Source organism: Nerophis ophidion, linkage group LG04 (genome assembly GCF_033978795.1).
Source record: "Nerophis ophidion isolate RoL-2023_Sa linkage group LG04, RoL_Noph_v1.0, whole genome shotgun sequence".
Classification (NCBI taxonomy): Eukaryota; Metazoa; Chordata; class Actinopteri; order Syngnathiformes; family Syngnathidae; genus Nerophis; species Nerophis ophidion.
In genome coordinates, this window is record NC_084614.1 from 41,365,110 (window position 1) to 41,383,959 (window position 18,850).

An 18,850-nucleotide genomic window follows, 5' to 3' on the forward strand; every position below is an offset into this window, starting at 1 on the left:
TAAGTTACGAGTTATTTTGTAAATTCAAAAGTGTTTCTCAACCTTCTTCTTCAAAGTGTTGGCAAACATAACTTTCTATGGCCTCACAGCAGATTATTTTGTAGTTTTATGCAACAAAAAAGCAAATGCTTGGGATTTGTTGTTTGGGCACTCAAAAGCGCGGAATACACAGATTAGTTTGTTACAAGCGGTGATTGTCTGTTGGGGCGTATGAAAAGTAAAGTAATACTCAGAGTATCTCAGTCACATACACTCAGCGCACTACATACTTGCAACTCCTACCAACTCTGCATTGTCTTTTTCAGCCGTTTTTTGACAAAATGGTCAAGACAAAATGGCTGAACTACACGGACACGTTCGAGGCCATTGAAGCCAGCATCAAACAACACTTCAAAAAGTTTCGAAGGATGGACCCTCCACCGTATCAGGTGTGTCTTGTAGGGTCTGCAGGACTAAGAGGTTCAGGGACAGCAAATTTTTAACAGATTTGCTGAATGACACAGACGTTGGTGGGTGAGGTGCACCGACGGGTCCTGGTGGAATATGTCCGAGCCATCATGCGGGGACGGCTCATATGCACGTCTTCCAAGATGAGGAAGAGGATGGCATTCCGCTTACAAGACGAAGCCAAGCAGCTTAAAGGACTATTTAAGGATTTGGTGAGTCTGTTTTTTAACAACTTTTACATAATCAACCATCCATCCATTTCTACCGCTTGTACCGTTCGGGGTCTCGGTGGGTGCTGGAGCCTATCTCAGCTGCATTCGAGTGGAAGGCGGTGTACACCCTGGACAAGTCGCCACCTTATCGCAAGGCCAACACAGATAGACAGACAACATTCACACTCACATTCACACTCTAGGGCCAATTTAGTGTTGCCAATCAACCTATCCCCAGGTGCATGTCTTTGGAGGTAGGAGGAAGAGGGAGTACATGTAACCTACTATTATTACTGTATCAGATTTTTTTTTTCTTTAAATTTAACATATTCATTACAAAATAGGGATGCTCGAATCAGGATCTGAAGAATCTGATAACCCATGATTGATTTTGGCTCATACCAATATTGATCGCATGTATTTACTGTAAATTGTTTTTATTTACTTATGAGTGCTATTGACAGTGTAACCATACCAACACAATATTCAAAGTAGTTTCTTGTTCTCTTTCATTACATCCAATTGTTTGAGCAAAACAAAGTCACACAATAACCAAACAAAAGCAAAAAGCAAAACCCTTTGATGTTGCCCTCAAAATGTTCCTTTGTCCAAGATGAGTTTGGAAAAAAATTATTTTGTGAAAATAAAAATATTAATCTTATCACTCTAATATTGATCATGTACTGATACTACCCTTGGTATCGACATCACAAATTTATTAAACGATCCGCCCTCCACTATCTGTTGTCAACGGGTTTGGCTTTTGTAATTTGGCTTTTGAAGGCATTCATCAGCAATGGCCGATCACATACTTTTTCATTAAATTCCTCCGATACTGTTCAGTTGCCAAACGATCGGCCCGTCCCTATTTCATGAGCAAATAACTAACCTTATATCTGGACATTTTGGCTTGTCTCGGTCGTCCATTTCTCCCTTTATTCAACACTGAAAATGCTCCATCGACGTCTCGTGCCACGTCATGTCTTCCATAGTTAATCCTGTCGTTTTGTGCGTATCTCTACCGTATTTTTTTTTAGTAAACCACGATACACGTAGTGCCTTTTCTTGAGGAGTAGCCATCTTTTTAGGGGCCTATTTAACAGAACCTTTCGTCAGCAGGCCTGACCTGAAACTCCCAAAATGCAATGTCATTATTCATAGAACAAATCTGTACGTTTTAACTATATTTTGTAGACAACAGTAATTTGTTGGTTTCATCACCAAAAGTCTCAATTATTTGAATACTTGGGTACTTATCACAGTACTGGACATCAAGCCAAAACTTGTATTCTATTCTTTAGTATAGATTTTCTTATTGAAAAATAAAATTTTAGCTACAGGTGGCAGTAATGTACCCTGAATTGGTATTGGTACTCAACAGTATAGATTTTCAGTGCATTTGTAATAAATGGTCATTTGTGTCATAATAAAATCTCATATTTTTAGAGTTTAACACTGAGCTTATAACAATAACTGTGCTGTCCAGTTGTTGTATTTTGTTTTCTAAAGCTTCTGAGTAAAGTATACAATAGTTTCAGTTTATCTAAAGTGTGTTGCTGTTGTCAGGAAGTAGTCTTTGCCATTCAGTTGAATGTGCCAGTTTTCTCTTTTGTTGAGCCTTCAAAGTGTTTGTACTGTAAGTATTGTACTAACTACACACTAGCTGTTTGATTGTTAAGTGCATTTAAACATTAGAAGTGTTGAAATTGCCATGTAAAATTGCTAATGCAATAGTACCATATATATGGCATATCCATAATAAATTAGAATTGAGGTGGCGCATTTTGAGTGCCTTCTACCAGGCTTTTTTGCTGTGTTGGCATTGAAAATTGTAACACCTTGAAGCAGTCCGCTATAATATGTCTGTTTGCCTGTCAATTTTTGAACTAGCAACATCAAAAATTGGTAAAATTTGATATTATGTGATACAAATAATATTTTTTATCAAATTTGTACAAACCCTGTTTCCATATGAGTTGGGAAATTGTGTTAGATGTAAACATAAACGGAATACAATGATTTGCAAATCATTTTCAACCCATATTCAGTTGAACATGCTACAAAGACAACATATTTGATGTTCAAACTGATGAACATTTTTTTTTGCAAATAATCATTAACTTTCGAATTTGATGCCAAAAAGATGTGACAAAGAAGTTGGGAAAGGTGGCTATAAATACTGATAAAGTTGAGGAATGCTCATCAAACACTTATTTGGAACATTCCACAGATGTGCAGGCTAATGGGGAACAGGTGGGTACCATGATTGGGCATAAAAACAGCTTCCCAAAACATGCTCAGTCTTTCACAAAAAGGATGGGTCGAGGTACACCCCTTTGTCCACAACAAAGGAGTGTACGGTCCATAATATCAAAAGGATCAGAAAATCTGGAGAAATCACTCCACGTAAGCGGCAAGGCCTGAAACCAACATTGAATGACCATGACCTTCGATCCCTCAGACGGCACTGTATAAAAAACCGACATCAATCTCTAAAGGATATCACCACATGGGCTCAGGAACACTTCAGAAAACCACTGTCACTAAATACAGTTGGTCGCTACATCTGTAAGTGCAAGTTAAAGCTTTACTATGCAAAGAGAAAGCCATTTATCAACAACATCCAGAAACGCCGCCGGCTTCTCTGGATCCGAGATCATTTAAGATGGACTGATGCAAAGTGGAAAAGTGTTCTGTGGTTGGACGAGTCCACATTTTTCAAATTGTTTTGGAAATATTCGACATCGTGTTATCCGGACCAAAGGGGAAGCGAACAATCCAGTCTGTTATTGACGCAAAGTTCAAAAGCCAGCATCTGTGATGGTATAGGGGTGCATTAGTGCCCAAAGCATGGGTAACTTACACATCTGTGAAGGCACCATTAATGCTGAAAGGTACACACAGGTTTTGGAACAACATATGCTGCCATGTAAGCGCTGTCTTTTTCATGTACACCCGTACTTATTTCAGCAAGACACTGCCAAGCCACATTCAGCAGGTGTTACAACAGCGTGGCTTCGGAAAAAAAGAGTGCTGGTACTTTCCTGGTCTGCCTGCAGTCCAGAACTGTCTCCCATCAAAAATGTGTTACGCATTATGAAGCGTAAAATACGACAGCGGAGACCCCGGACTGTTGAACGACTAAAGCTCTACATAAAACAAGAATGGGAAAGAATTCCACTTTCAAAGCTTCAACAATTAAGTTTCCTCAGTTCCCAAAGGTTTATTGAGTGTTGTTGAAAGAAAAGGTGATGTAACACAGTGGTGAACATGCCCTTTCCCAACTACTTTGGCACGTGTTGCAGCCATGAAATTTCTAAGTTAATTATCCATCCATCCATTTTCTACCGCTTATTCCCTTTTGGGGTCGCGGGGGGCGCTGGCGCCTATCTCAGCTACAATCGGGCGGAAGGCGGGGTACACCCTGGACAAGTCGCCACCTCATCACAGGGCCAACACAGATAGACAGACAACATTCACACTCACATTCACACACTAGGGCCAATTTAGTGTTGCCAATCAACCTATCCTCAGGTGCATGTCTTTGGAAGTGGGAGGAAGCCGGAGTACCCGGAGGGAACCCACGCATTCACGGGGAGAACATGCAAACTCCCCACAGAAAGATCCCGAGCCTGGATTTGAACCCACGACTGCAGGACCTTTGTATTGTGAGGCAGACGCACTAACCCCTCTGCCACCTTGAAGCCCTAAGTTAATTATTATTTGCAAAAAAAAAAAAAAAAAAAAAAAAAGTTTATGAGTTTAAACATCAAATATCTTGTCTTTGTAGTGCATTCAATTAAATATGGGTTGAAAAATATTTGGAAATCATTGTATCCCGTTTATATTTACATCTAACAATTTCCCAACTCATATGGAACGGGCTTTGTAAAACAATATATGTGGACTTCTCCAGTCTAAAACAGCATGCAATCATGGAGGGGTATCGTGCCTCAATCGATACTTAAAGAATGGAAAACATGCAAATATTTGTAAAAAAACAAAAAAAAAAACAATGTTTTTTTATCTTCACTGAACTTTTTGGCATTCGAATCTAACATATTTAATATATAACTAAAAATACTTTTTTTGTATACTAAGGAATATAAAAAATTGTCATAATTTTAGCAGCAATATACAACTAAAAGAACCTGCAAAAAAAAAACGACTTGCTTGGGTTGTAATATTTGTGCTCATAATTCCGCAGGTTTTTGAACGCAGCTCGCTCATTGGTGCATAAGGTGGAAGAGCTGTGCGAGCGCTGCAGCGCCTGCACCGCTATGAGGGCGCTATTGGCATGTTAAGGTCAGCAATAAAGTTTAAAAAGAGCATCAGACTTTGTGTGCTTCTGTCGAGATGCTACATTAATAACAAGAGATGTCCTCCACAATATTACCGCCATGCACTTTTTGCAGATGGTTGAATCTGCATTCAGCCACCTGATAACTATTCGAGGCACCGATAACTACACTTTTTTCAGGTCTGGTTACTACCATTTATGTTGACACCAGTGCAGTTATGTAACCGGGTTTCGGTAGCACAACACAGGTACATTCGTACACAAAATAATCAACTCCCTCCCAAATGGTCATCTCCAAACATGCATTTGTAGCTAGCACATGTTTTGGAACGTACGTAGTGCACATACTGCCAGGCTGAATGCCAAGCCTGGTGACTGGGAATGAAGCCCTCCAGCTTCCTAGGTCAGGAATAAGCCAGACAGTGTTGATACAGGAGTGAGTTTTGAAAAATGCCAGCCGTCAGTGAGATGGAGATGGATGGATTTGGCATATGTTTGCGCTAACCGGAGGTGGGGGCGTGGGGGGAGCGGCCGAAAAGCAACTATGCCGGACAGCATGGCATTTGCCCCCTTTCTATGCACGAGTTCAAACAAGCGTCCGTCACCTTGGCTGACAACAGGAAGCTGCTGTGTTCGAAGGGATCTTCCTGTTCCTGTCAGATGGCTAACTTTGAAGTGAGTCTAGGATGGCCTTGATGGCCTTTTACGCTGAAGAGTGAACAGCAGCAACTGTGAAAAATGGATACGAGGGGTGGAGGACAGCTTTTTAGAGACCGTCACAAAAATATTGTTATTTTTAGAGAATGATAAGGCAAATAATTCCATTGACCTTGAAGGGAAAACGAAAGCCGTTTTTACAATGAATCAATCAAAATTGTTGACGATGTTGATTAGCATTCCTAATGATCCTTAAGCAAGTGCCTGGTCTCTGTTTTTCTACGTTCTTTGTATTACATCACCCTGTGTAGGGGACAAGATGTGTCAATTGACACATGGCTATGACATTTTTAAATGTACAAATATGTTAATTAGTATGTACTGTCCCTGAATTTAAAAATAAAATATCCTTTTTAGTTATGAAATGTTAAAAAAAGACTTGATCCAGTGATGTGTTTTTGTGATTCCGTGGGCTCCTTATGCTGAATCCTGACACTGCTGGAAAAAAGTGCTTGAGTAAAATCGGAAATGGAATGTTTACTATCCAGTTGTTATATGTATATAAAGGTAAAGTTAAAGTTAAAGTACCAATGATTATCACACACACACTTGGTGTGGCAAAATTATTCTATGCATTTGACCCATCACTCTTGATCACCCCCTGGGAGGTGAGGGGAGCAGTGGGCAGCAGTGGGCAGCAGCGGTGCCGCGCTTGGGAATAATTTTTGGTGATTCAACCCCCAATTCCAACCTTTGATGCTGAGTGCCAAGCAGGGAGGTAACGGGTCCCATTTTTATAGTCTTTGGTATGACTCAGGTGGGATTTGAACTCACGACCTAGCGATGTCAGGGTGGACACTCTACCCACTAGGCGACTGAATATTGTTTTCTTACCTTATTATCTTGTCTTAGCTATGTATGCATTCCTTTCAGTCTGTCCTAGGTGGGTTGCCGTTGTCCATTGCCATTAAGTTAAATCAAACTTGCCAACCTTCAGACCTCCGAATTTTGGAGATGGGCGAGGTTGAGGTGAGGGGGGGGGGAGGAAGTGAAGTGAAATGAATTATATTTTTATAGCGCTTTTCTCTAGTGACTCAAAGTGCTTTACATAGTTAAACCCAATATCAAAGTTACATTTAAACCAGTGTGGGTGGCACTGGGAGCAGGTATGTAAAGTGTCTTGCCCAAGGACACAACGGCAGTAACTAGGATGGCTGAAGCGGGAATCGAACCTGCAACCCTCAAGTTGCTGGCACGGCCACTCTACCAACCGAGCTATGCTAGGTGGGTGGCGGTGTTGAGGTGGGCGGGGTTTGGTGGTTGCGGGGGTGTATATTGTAGAGTTCCGGGAGAGTTAATGCTTTTGTAGCTGCGGACCGGTCAACGTTTGATAATTTATCCCGCGGTCCGGCAGGGGGGGGTGGGGGGGGATTCTTTATTTTTTTTTTTTTTTTTTTTTTTCCTTTGTCATGAAAAAGAGAGGTTTCTGTCATGAATAAGGGAGGTTTTTTGGGTTGGTGCACTAATTGTAAGTGTATCTTGTGTTTTTTATGTTGATTTAATAAATAAAATTAAAAGAAATAAATAAAAAAATACAAATCTAAAAAATTTAAATAAACCGCAATAATAAAAAATTCTTCTGCGGCCCGGTAACCAATCGAGCCGCGGCCCGGTGGTTGGGGACCACTGCTGTAAGGGGTTCTGGGTATTTGTTCTGTTGTGTTTATGTTGTGTTACGGTGAAGATGTTCTCCCGAAATGTGTTTGTCATTATTGTTTGGTGTGGGTTCACAGTGTGGCTCATATTTGTAACAGTGTTAAATGTGTTTATCCGGCCACCCTCAGTGTGACCTGTATGGTTGTTGATCAAGTATGACTTGATCGTCTGTGGTCATAAAGTCCTTTGAGCGCTTCGTCCTGCCCCACTTCAAGGACATCACAGCCCCTCTCTTGGACCCACTGCAGTTCGCCTACAGAGCCAACAGGTCTGTGGATGATGCATTGAACATGGCCCTCCACTTCTTCCTGGAGCATCTGGACTCCCCAGGAACCTACGCCAGGATCCTATTTGTGGACATCAGCTCTGCTTTAAACACCATCCTCCCTGGACTGCTACGAGACAAGCTCTACCAGCTCAGCGTGTCCGACTCCCTCTGCAGTTGGATCAATGACTTCCTGACGGACCGAAGACAGCACGTGCGGCTGCGGAAGATTTTCTCGGACAGTTGAACCATGATCACTGGTAATCCTCAGGGCTGTGTACTTTCCCCCTGGCTCTTCTCCCTTCATACAAATTGCTGCACCTACATTCAACAAGTCCGTAAAGCTGCTCAAGTTTGCGGACGACCCTAGCCTCATCGTGCTCAACTCGGATGGCGACGACTACAGGAGAGAGGTGGACCGGCTGGCGTTCTGGTGCAGCCTCAACAACCTGCAGCTGAATGCCCAGGAAACAGTAGAGATAATCTTGGACTTCAGGAAAGTCACAGCCCCACCATCCCCCATCACCCTGATTGACTCTCCCACCTCCGTCTGCTTTGTGGACTCCACCCGTTTCTGGGGCACCACCATCACCCAGGACCTCAAGTGGGAGCCGACCATCAGCTCCCTCATCAACAAGGCCCAGCAGAGGATGTACTTCCTGCGGCAGCTGAAGAAACTCAAAGTGCCGATCGAGATACTGTTGCAGTTCTACTCAACCATCATCGACTCCATCCTCCTCCATCACCGTGTGGTTCCCCGGCGCCACAGACTGCAGCGCATCGTACGTGCTGCTGAGAAGATTATTGGCTGCAAACTCCCATTCCTCCAGGACCTGTTCTCCTCTAGGACCAGGAGGCGTGTGGGTTGCATCACAGCTGACTCTTCTTACCCTGGACACAAACTATTCTCCCCTCTCCCCTCAGGCACGAGACTACGGTCAATCCAGACCCACACCTCCCACCACCTGAACAGTTTTTTCCCCTCGGCCATCAGACACATTAACAGTAACAAGATCTGATAGCTCAGTTACAGCTCATGTTATTCTATTCTATGTTATATGTGTTTTATGTTGCACGATTGCACCAAGTAAAATTCCTAGTTTGTGAACCCATTCTCAAACAACGGCAATAAAAACTATTCTGATTCTGATATAGAATGAATGGCAGCTAACAAGAGAGGCCCATCATCTCCTCAGAGCACATAACTTCACCTTTAGGTCAGGGGATAAGGCATTGCCAAAACTAATGTTTATGTCTCTCAAACTGCAAGAACACAATGTTAGGCGTGTCCTGAGGTCAGTAAATTCGAGGAAGGCCTCTGGATCTGATGGAGTACCAGGCAAAGTGCTTCAGTCCTGTGTCTAGTCCAGTCCTTACTCTCTAAAGAGAGCTATCCACCTCAGCAGAGCTCAGAATATTGCTAAAAACTCCTCTGACCCGGGAACCCACTGGTTCCAAATGTTACCCTCTGGCAGACACTACAGATCAATAAGATCATACACAGTAAGTCTGGATTAGTGTTTGCCTCATCTCTCAATTAAAGCGTGAGTGGAGAATGCTTGAAGAATGCCGCTTCCTCGATGTCGAGACATGAAAAGTCCGAAAGAGAAAGAGAGGATACAGTATTATCTGCTAACAGATTCTACTTGGTGGTTGTTTAAGCCCACTGCAGCTCGTCCTGGATAGACTTATGCTGCTACTTTTATTGTCCATTGTGTTTGTATGTCCTGAATGATAATAAAGTTATTGTATTCTATTCTATTATATTCTATTCCACCAGCTGTTTGATTTCAACATTCATCTTAGTTAGTTTTGATTGCCAAGTATGGAGGCGTTAACAACGCCATGTAAATATGCTAATGGGAATTGGAAGCATCTATCTGACATATCCAGTGTAAGTTAGCCCATTTGTTTTAATGCATTTATTTTATGATATTTTGTTTCTCATGTAAGTTACAGTGACTTAATTTCTGTGTGTTCAGTTTTGCAGTGTTTTGAAGTGAAGACTTTTAAAATGGCTCTCAAATGGACCATAACAGACAACTTGGTGTCGGTCTGCTAAGCTAGTAAAAAGAAATGCTAGCGGGAGCCGAACTGACTGCTTGTATCTGGGTTCTTCTATTAGAAGTTTTAAATGCGGGCCAATATAAACAGTTTTTTGTTTTGTTTTTTTAATCAAATATCAATGTCAGATCGGGACAGCCCTGGTCAAAAGTTAAAGTTAAAAAGTTAAAGTACCAATGATTGTTACACACACACTAGGTGTGGTGAAATTATTACCCTTGTTCACCCCCTGGGAGGTGAGGGGAGCAGTGGGCAGCAGCGGTGGCCGTGCCCGGGAATAATTTTTGGTGATTTAACCCCCAATTCCACTCCTTGGTGCTGAATGTCAAGCAGGGAGGTAATGGGTCCCATTTTTATAGTCTTTGGTAAAAAGCTCTTAAAAATAAGGCTACACTTTTCTAAAAGTGTTGGCTCTATGCTAAAAAACATTGAATATGCCATTTAAAGGCTACTATTTAGCATTAGCGATTTTACATAGCACCCCCAAATTTAGTAATCAAAACTGCAACTCAGGTACACGTTACAATAAAACAGTTTGTGGGTAATAATTACAATACTTAAAGTATAAACATGTTGTAGGACTCAACAACTAAAAAAGACTTACAAATTCAACACACCGTGGACAAAATGAAATGAATGCATGCTTGCAAATGAGACTCAGAAGTGTAAGAAAACAAGATACAACAGCTTGATAGTACATCTGTGTAAAATTTTACATTTAAAAGTGGAATTTATTAGTAACACATTAACATTCCATTAACATTCCGTATCAGATGAAGATACACAAAAGTAGCGATAATTTGTACGCTTATCGTATCGATTCCGAGGTACCGTATCGGTTCAAATTTGAAAGGTACCCATTCCTAAAGCTGATGGATTCATCAATAAAGCCAGATAGTAGCATACCAATTTCTTTATGTTCTGTCTGTTCCAGGAATCAAACGCATCCTGGTTGGACAGTCTCATCTGCCACATTGCTGACATCATTCTCCTTGAAGACACGCCTTCTATCCAGATGGAGGTGGCTGTCCTGGTGAAAGAGTTTCCAGATATACGGTAAGGGAATTTAACAAATGTGTTAAGTTATTTCTGACAGGAAAAGTCTATGAAAACATAAATCCTCTGCTCTGTAACCCCAAGTGTCCTATATTATTCATGCTTACTGCCACACATTCACCCTGTTGTCTTTGGCAGCTGGCCATGCAGGGAAATGCATGAGTATGAACGTGTTTTTTTTTGTCACAATGGATCAAAACAAGGAAAGGAACGTGGACATATATCTACATTAACATTGCTATTTTTGGAGAGAAGCACGGGATTGTTTTGAGAGTGGATGAGTCTCAGAGGCCTCGCGGGGGCAGTCCAAAGCGCGGGAGCTGTTTGTGCACAGATTAAGACTGAGATGACAGCTGGCAACCTTACGACCGCTTGTGACGCATAACTCTCTAAAGAGCAGACAGGAAGCTGCTGCCGAGTACTTCCAATTCCTGCTACCCTGCAAGAGACAGACTGGTGCCACACTTGGAACCAAGAAGGTGTGGAAGCTTTCACAATGCTATGTACCCTCTTGGTATTTTAGCAGAGTCCACCGAGTCGTCCTTCCGGCGTCTGGGTGCCTTTTTGTTTTAAAATACTATAATAGACATGCACCTGGGGATAGCTTGATTGGCAACACTAAATTGGCCCTAGTGTGTGAATGTGAGTCTGAATGTTGTCTGTCTATCTGTGTTGGCCCTGACATGAGGTAGCGACTTGTCCAGGGTATAACCCGCCTTCTGCCCGAATGCAGCTGAAATAGGCTCCAGCACCCCCCGCGACCCCAAAAAGGGACAAGCGGTAGAAAATGGATGGATGGATGTACATACACTCCTCCTACTGTTAGTATTACTATTATTTTTTACCATGAATTGATTAACGTGGACCCCGACTTAAACAAGTTGAAAATCGTATTTGGGGTATTACCACTTAGTGGACAATTGTACGGAATATGTACTGAACTGTGCAATCTACTAATAAAAGTTTCAATCAATCAATCAAATTAATGTACCGCTTTGATAAAACAAATACATTAGGATGATAACGGTGTACTCTGAAAGTAAATCAAAACAATCCTTGATAGAAACAAATAAAACCAGCCTCGATTTTAAACGTTCTTTGTTAAACGTTAAGTTATACACTGTCCCGGTTATTGTACTGTACAATCAAATGTTGCGTGTAACAAACCGCTCCCACACGTAAAAGCCCATATAAAGAAATCCATGCGCTGGTGATTTAGTGTCCATGCTTTTTAAAAAAATGTTATTGAGTACAACTGCAAAATAGGCCAACTTGGGGCCAAATAAAGTTGTGAGTGCCAGTACTTTGGTAAATAATTTGAGAAGCACTATTCGAGTCAAAAAAGAACTTTAAGTAAAGTACCATTGTCATCTTCGCTAACAAGAGTCTTCACTGAGGTGATGTAAAATGATCAATTATCCAATTCGTTCATAATCCATTTTCTACCGCTTATTACCTTTCGGGGATGCGGGGGGCGCTGGCGCCTATCTCAGCTACAATCTGGCGGAAGGCGGTGTACACCCTGGACAAGTCACCATCTTATTGCAGGGCCAACACAGATAGACAGACAACATTCACACTCACATTCATACACTAGGGCCAATTTAGTGTTGCCAATCAACCTATCCCCAGGTGCATGTCTTTGGAAGTGGGAGGAAGCCGGAGTACCCATAATTAATAAAAACAATATATTTTTGCAAGTAAAACTATAATTAAAATGTGTTTCGTTTGAGATAGGCTCCAGCACCCCTGGTTACCCCAAAAGGGACAAGCGGTACAAAATGGATGGATGTATGGATGGAATGGATTAATTGGATTTACATTATTTTTTTAGAAACTTTTTTTTTTGTAAAAGTTGTTTTTCGGCTGACGTTTTAGGATGGATTACTGACTGAGAACTGTTGTATCACGGAATATATTACTCCAGCATGCATTTAAATGAAAGCAGACTAAAAACTGCCTACAGTGGAACCAACCATGTTTATGTTAACATGTCTAAGTCGACAGATTTACCGAGTCCTGGTGCATCGTGTTTATTTACTACTAAAAAGTAGTGGTGTCCCGATACAACTTTTTCACATTTAATGCAATATTGATATTGGAGCCTTGAATATTCCTCCATACATATATTGATCCGATACAATATCAGCACAAATCTACATGCTTTTATTATTTTGTAGTGTAGAATGTTATAAAAGTCTTGATCAAGTAAGATTACTTAAACAGAGAACAAGGTATGACAAACAGTAACCTATTTATTGTTAACCATCTGAACTTATGCTGTCTTTAAGTTGAGGTTTAGTGGTAATTAACTTTTTTGTCACCGCTTAGTGGCCACAATAATTTTTTAGGTTACGCTTTTGACACAGTAAATTGAATGAGTAGTTTGCTCATATATAATAAGTAATATGAAACTATAATTATTTTATACATATTTTTTTCAGATTGACAAATGTTGTGAATTAGACAGCAATAGCGTTCAATTAGGTGCTCAATGTCTAGCTTGTGTGCTATTGTGTGCTTTGCTGTTGTGTAGCTGCTAGCTCCGAGTAGCCTAGAGCAGTGGTTCTCAACCTTTTTTCAGTGATGTACCCCCTGTGAAAATTTTTTTAATTCAAGTACCCCCTAATCAGAGCACAGCATTTTTGGTTGAAAAAAAGAGATAAAGAAGTAAAATACAGCACTATGTCATCAGTTTCTGATTTATTAAAGTGTATAACAGTGCAAAATATTGCTAATTTTTAGTGGTCTTTCTTGAACTATTTGGAAAAAAAGATATAAAAATATCTAAAAACTTGTTGAAAAATAAACAAGTGATTCAATTATAAATAAAGATTTCTATACATGGAAGTAATCATCAACTTAAAGTGCCCTCTTTGGGGATTGTAATAGAGATCCATCTGGATTCATCAACTTAATTCTAAACATTTCTTCATAAAAAAAAAATCTTTAACATCAATATGGATGGGGTCCGTTCCGATCCGGTGGCCATGTACTGCTCGCCTGTGTATCGGCTGGGGACATCTCTGCGCTGCTGGTCCGCCTACGCTTGGGATGGTTTCCTGCTGGCTCCGCTGTGAACGGGACTCTCGCTGCTGTGTCTTGGATCCTCTTTGGACTGGACTCTCGCGACTGTGTTGTATCCATTGTGGATTGAACTTTCACAGTATCATGTTAGATCCGCTCGACATCCATTGCTTTCCTCCTCTCTAAGGTTCTCATAGTCATCATTGTCACCGACGTCCCACTGGGTCATTATTGTCACCAATGTCCCACTGGGTGTGAGTTTTCCTTGCCCTTATGTGGGCCTACCGAGGATGTCGTGGTGGTTTGTGCAGCCCTTTGAGACACTAGTGATTTAGGGCTATATAAGTAAACATTGATTGATTGATTGATTGATTTATGTAACATGTCCACAAAAATCTAGCTGTCAACACTGAATATTGCATTGTTGCATTTCTTTTCACAGTTTATGAACTTACATTCATATTTTGTTGAAGTATTATTCAATAAATATATTTATAAAAGATTTTTGAATTGTTGCTATTTTTAGAATATTTTTTAAACATCTCACGTACCCCTTGGCATACCTTTAGGTGCCCTCAGGGGTACGCGTACCCCCATTTGAGAACCACTCCTCCTAGAGTCTACCATGTTTACTTCTGTAAATGACTTGACTAAAATACAAGAAAAGACCAATCTTGTGTGCTTATTGGAGGACATTTACATTTTAATTGGCTGTCCAACTTTGCACAAGTAAACACAGAGCAGGACTGCTTGTATCAGAGCTTATATCAGAGCTTTAGATACATTTTTCCAATTACCGTTGTAAAAATGTTGTAAAAAACAAACAAAAGAAACCCAGCTATATTTCACAGGTCTTCGAGGATCTGAACCAGAGTGGTGTTTTGTTATTGGACTTTTGTGCTAGTCACAATTTGTCCATTACAAACACCATGTTCAAACATAAGGGTGTCCATATGTGCACTTGGCACCAGGACACCCTAGGCCGCAGTTCCATGATCGACTTTGTAGTTGTGTCATCGGATTTGCGGCCTTATGTTTTGGACACTCGAGTGAAGAGAGGGGCGGAGCTTTCTACCGATCACCACCTGGTGGTGAGTTGGCTGCGATGGTGGGGGAGGATGCCGGACCGACCTGGCAGGCCCAAACGCATTGTGAGGGTCTGCTGGGAACGTCTGGCAGAGTCTCCTATCAGACAAAGTTTCAATTCGCACCTCCGGAAGAACTTCGAACATGTCACGAGGGAGGTGCTGGACATTGAGTCCGAGTGGACTATGTTCCGCACCTCTATTGTCGAAGCGGCTGATCGGAGCTGTGGCCGCAAGGTAGTTGGTGCCTGTCGGGGCGGCAATCCTAAAACCCCTTGGTGGACACCAGCGGTGAGGGATGCCGTCAAGCTGAAGAAGGAGTCCTATCGGGTCCTTTTGGCTCATAGGACTCCGGAGGCAGTGGACAGGTACCGACAGGCCAAGCGGTGTGTGGCTTCAGCGGTCGCTGAGGAAAAAACTCGGACATGGGAGGAGTTCGGGGAAGCCATGGAAAACGACTTCCGGACGGCTTCGAAGCGATTCTGGACCACCGTCCGCCGCCTCAGGAAGGGGAAGCAGTGCACTATCAACACCGTGTATGGTGCGGATGGTGTTCTGCTGACCTCAACTGCGGATGTTGTGGATAGGTGGAAGGAATACTTCGAAGACCTCCTCAATCCCACCAACACGTCTTCCTATGAGGAATCAGTGCCTGGGGAATCTGTGGTGGACTCTCCTATTTCTGGGGCTGAGGTCGCTGAGGTAGTTAAAAAGCGGGGTGGACGAGATCTGCCCGGAGTTCCTTAAGGCTCTGGATGCTGTGGGGCTGTCTTGGTTGACAAGACTCTGCAACATCGCGTGGACATCGGGGGCGGTACCTCTGGATTGGCAGACCGGGGTGGTGGTTCCTCTCTTTAAGATGGGGGACCGGAGGGTGTGTTCCAACTATCGTGGGATCACACTCCTCAGCCTTCCCGGTAAGGTTTATTCAGGTGTACTGGAGAGGAGGCTACGCCGGATAGTCGAACCTCGGATTCAGGAGGAACAGTGTGGTTTTCATCCTGGTCGTGGAACTGTGGACCAGCTCTATACTCTCGGCAGGGTTCTTGAGGGTGCATGGGAGTTTGCCCAACCAGTCTACATGTGCTTTGTGGACTTGGAGAAGGCATTCGACCGTGTCCCTCGGGAAGTCCTGTGGGGAGTGCTCAGAGAGTATGGGGTATCGGACTGTGTTATTGTGGCGGTCCGCTCCCTGTACGATCAGTGCCAGAGCTTGGTCCGCATTGCCGGCAGTAAGTCAAACACATTTCCAGTGAGGGTTGGACTCCGCCAAGGCTGTCCTTTGTCCTAATGGCTTCATCTGACCGAGATCTTCAGCTCTCACTGGATCGGTTTGCAGCCGAGTGTGAAGCGACCGGAATGAGAATCAGCACCTCCAAGTACGAGTCCATGGTTCTCGCCCGGAAAAGGGTGGAGTGCCATCTCCGGGCTGGGGAGGAGCCCCTGCCCCAAGTGGAGGAGTTCAAGTACCTAGGAGTCTTGTTCACGATTGGGGGAAGAGTGGATCGTGAGATCGACAGGCGGATCGGTGCGGCGTCTTCAGTAATGCGGACGTTGTACCGATCCGTTGTGGTGAAGAAGGAGCTGAGCCGGAAGGCAAAGCTCTCAATTTACCGGTCGATCTACGTTCCCATCCTCACCTATGGTCATGAGCTTTGGGTCATGACCGAAAGGATAAGATCGCGGGTACAAGCGGCCGAAATGAGTTTCCTCCGCCGGGTGGCGGGGCTCTCCCTTAGAGATAGGGTGAGAAGCTCTGCCATCCGGGAGGAGCTCAAAGCAAAGCCACTGCTCCTCCACATCGAGAGGAGCCAGATGAGGTGGTTCGGGCATCTGGTCAGGATGCCACCCGAACGCCTCCCTAGGGAGGTGTTTAGGGCACGTCCAACCGGTAGGAGGTCACGGGGAAGACCCAGGACACGTTGGGAAGACTATGTCTCTCGGCTGGCCTGGGAACGCCTCGGGATCCCCCGGGAAGAGCTAGACGAAGTGGCTGGGGAAAGGGAAGTCAGGGTTTCCCTGCTTAGGCTGTTGCCCCCGCGACCCGACCTCGGATAAGCGGAAGAAGATGGATGGATAGATGGATGGATGGATATTTCACTGTAAAATGTTGTAACTGTAAAGTTTTTACTGTACAATTTACAGTCTACTTAAAACAATTTATTTAACTAATCAAGAAATCCAGAGGCAAATTCATACATTATTCACGTGTTACAAGCGGCCTTCTGTTTGCAGTCGTAACTACGATGTGGCCCTCAATGAAAAACGAGTTTGACATCCCTGGCCCTAAAGGCTGAAATATTTCTCGCGATACACAGCTTGGATGGCAGATGCCAGCTTCCCACCCGAAGATTTCGGCGGACCTTTACATCTACCTCCAAATAATTTGCAGACGCAGACCACAGAGCTCTGATCGGTCGGCTTTTTTAGTACATCCTTTCCAGGTTTTCCTTCTCGCCCGTCCTTTGCCTCAACCCAATCAGGGGTCGCACGGCCACCTTCAGGAATGCCTTTTCCTTTCTTTTCGGAGCCATATGTACAATAAAAGTGAACGTTTATTCAAAATGATTAGTTCCAGCTCCAACAACAATGTGGATGTCGCTTCAGTCGCCACTGTTTCCAACAACTACTACACACAGGAAGCTTGTCAATGAAAGTTGTGCTTGCGTGAAGGTTATGTAATTGTTGTGGTTAGTTAGATAGTTAATTAATTATCAACATGAATTCACAGAGTTACGACCGGATTTAATGTAACAGGGAACAATTGATAAGATTCATCGTCATAACATTCTGTCCCACGCTGTGGGCAGTGTTGCCAAGTCCACTTATTATAATAATTATTATTATCATTAAATGGGATATTTACCATTTTGGAAAATGTTTCTTATCATCCCTTATGTAAGACAAATACACATATGTTTTTATTTTTTCAATTGCATTCTAACTTTAAACGCTAGCAATACTCAGTTAAGGAGGTAATGGGGATTTGCTCTATTCCATTAACAACGCACTCAAAACATCCAAAAACATTTTATACACATGTTGTACATAAATATGTAATGTAGTAACAGACACATTCATAATAACATGTAATAATTATGTATATTGGTCATTTTAAGCATACGGCGGTCCAATAATTTCCCAGTTGCATCACAATGTTTGCTATTTCCTCTGACAAAAACAATACTACTACTCATGGAAGTGTTCATGAGCAACTACTTTGGAATAAATGATGGTGGAAAACTTTACATTATTGAGCCTGAATATACATTGGAGGAACTACAAGTTTTAGAAGTTGAGTGATAAGCAGATCCAGAAAGTAGCACTATTGCCAAATGCTAAAAAAAGAAATACAAACCACAAACATAGTAAAACAATAACTTACTGTACAATGTCTGCTCTCACTGGGACACTGACTGATGGGATGTTTATTCTTTCCCAGTCAGATGAAGAATTCATTATTGTAATTTTCTTAAATGGTGGGCGCAAAATAGCCTCTTTTTGTGTCATTTTTGCCATCACTAGGTCCAAGTTGGATGTAAAAGTTGACCAACTTCTCAGTCTATGGCCACTACCTTCTACTATTGACATGAGATGCATGATTTATTATCTAATGTTCACTAACTCAGAGGCGATGCAGCAGCTCAGCGGCTCAGTATGTACAAACATACAATGCAAACATACAATACAATACATGCAAACATACAATGACAATAGCAAAATAATCTTGTTTTTCATGAGCTATGCTCTAGTATTGGATGTCTGGGTGGGGGTCCCACTTTGTAAAAAATGTGTACCCCTTTAAGAGATCATATTTAGTTCCCCTTAAAGGCCTACTGAAATGATATTTTCTTATTCAAACGGAGATAGCAGGTCCATTCTATGTCTCATACTTGATCATTTCGCGATATTGCCATATTTTTGCTGAAAGGATTTAGTACAGAACATCGCCGATAAAGTTCGCAACTTTTGGTGCTGATAAAAAAAGCCCTGCCTGTACCCGAAGTAGCAGACGATATGC

The 18,850-nt window shown here is 42.5% G+C and overlaps 1 protein-coding gene across 1 annotated transcript in view; it reads left to right on the plus strand.

Moving 5' to 3' along the window:
- Positions 1 to 18,850, plus strand: part of exoc3l2a (exocyst complex component 3-like 2a) — a 64,256-nt gene that overhangs the window by 38,292 nt on the left and 7,114 nt on the right. Inside the window, exons 10-12 of the mRNA XM_061898071.1 lie at positions 306 to 428; positions 504 to 659; positions 10,596 to 10,717. Coding sequence (XP_061754055.1) covers positions 306 to 428; positions 504 to 659; positions 10,596 to 10,717 — 401 coding nt within the window. The remainder of the gene's footprint in view (positions 1 to 305; positions 429 to 503; positions 660 to 10,595; positions 10,718 to 18,850) is intronic.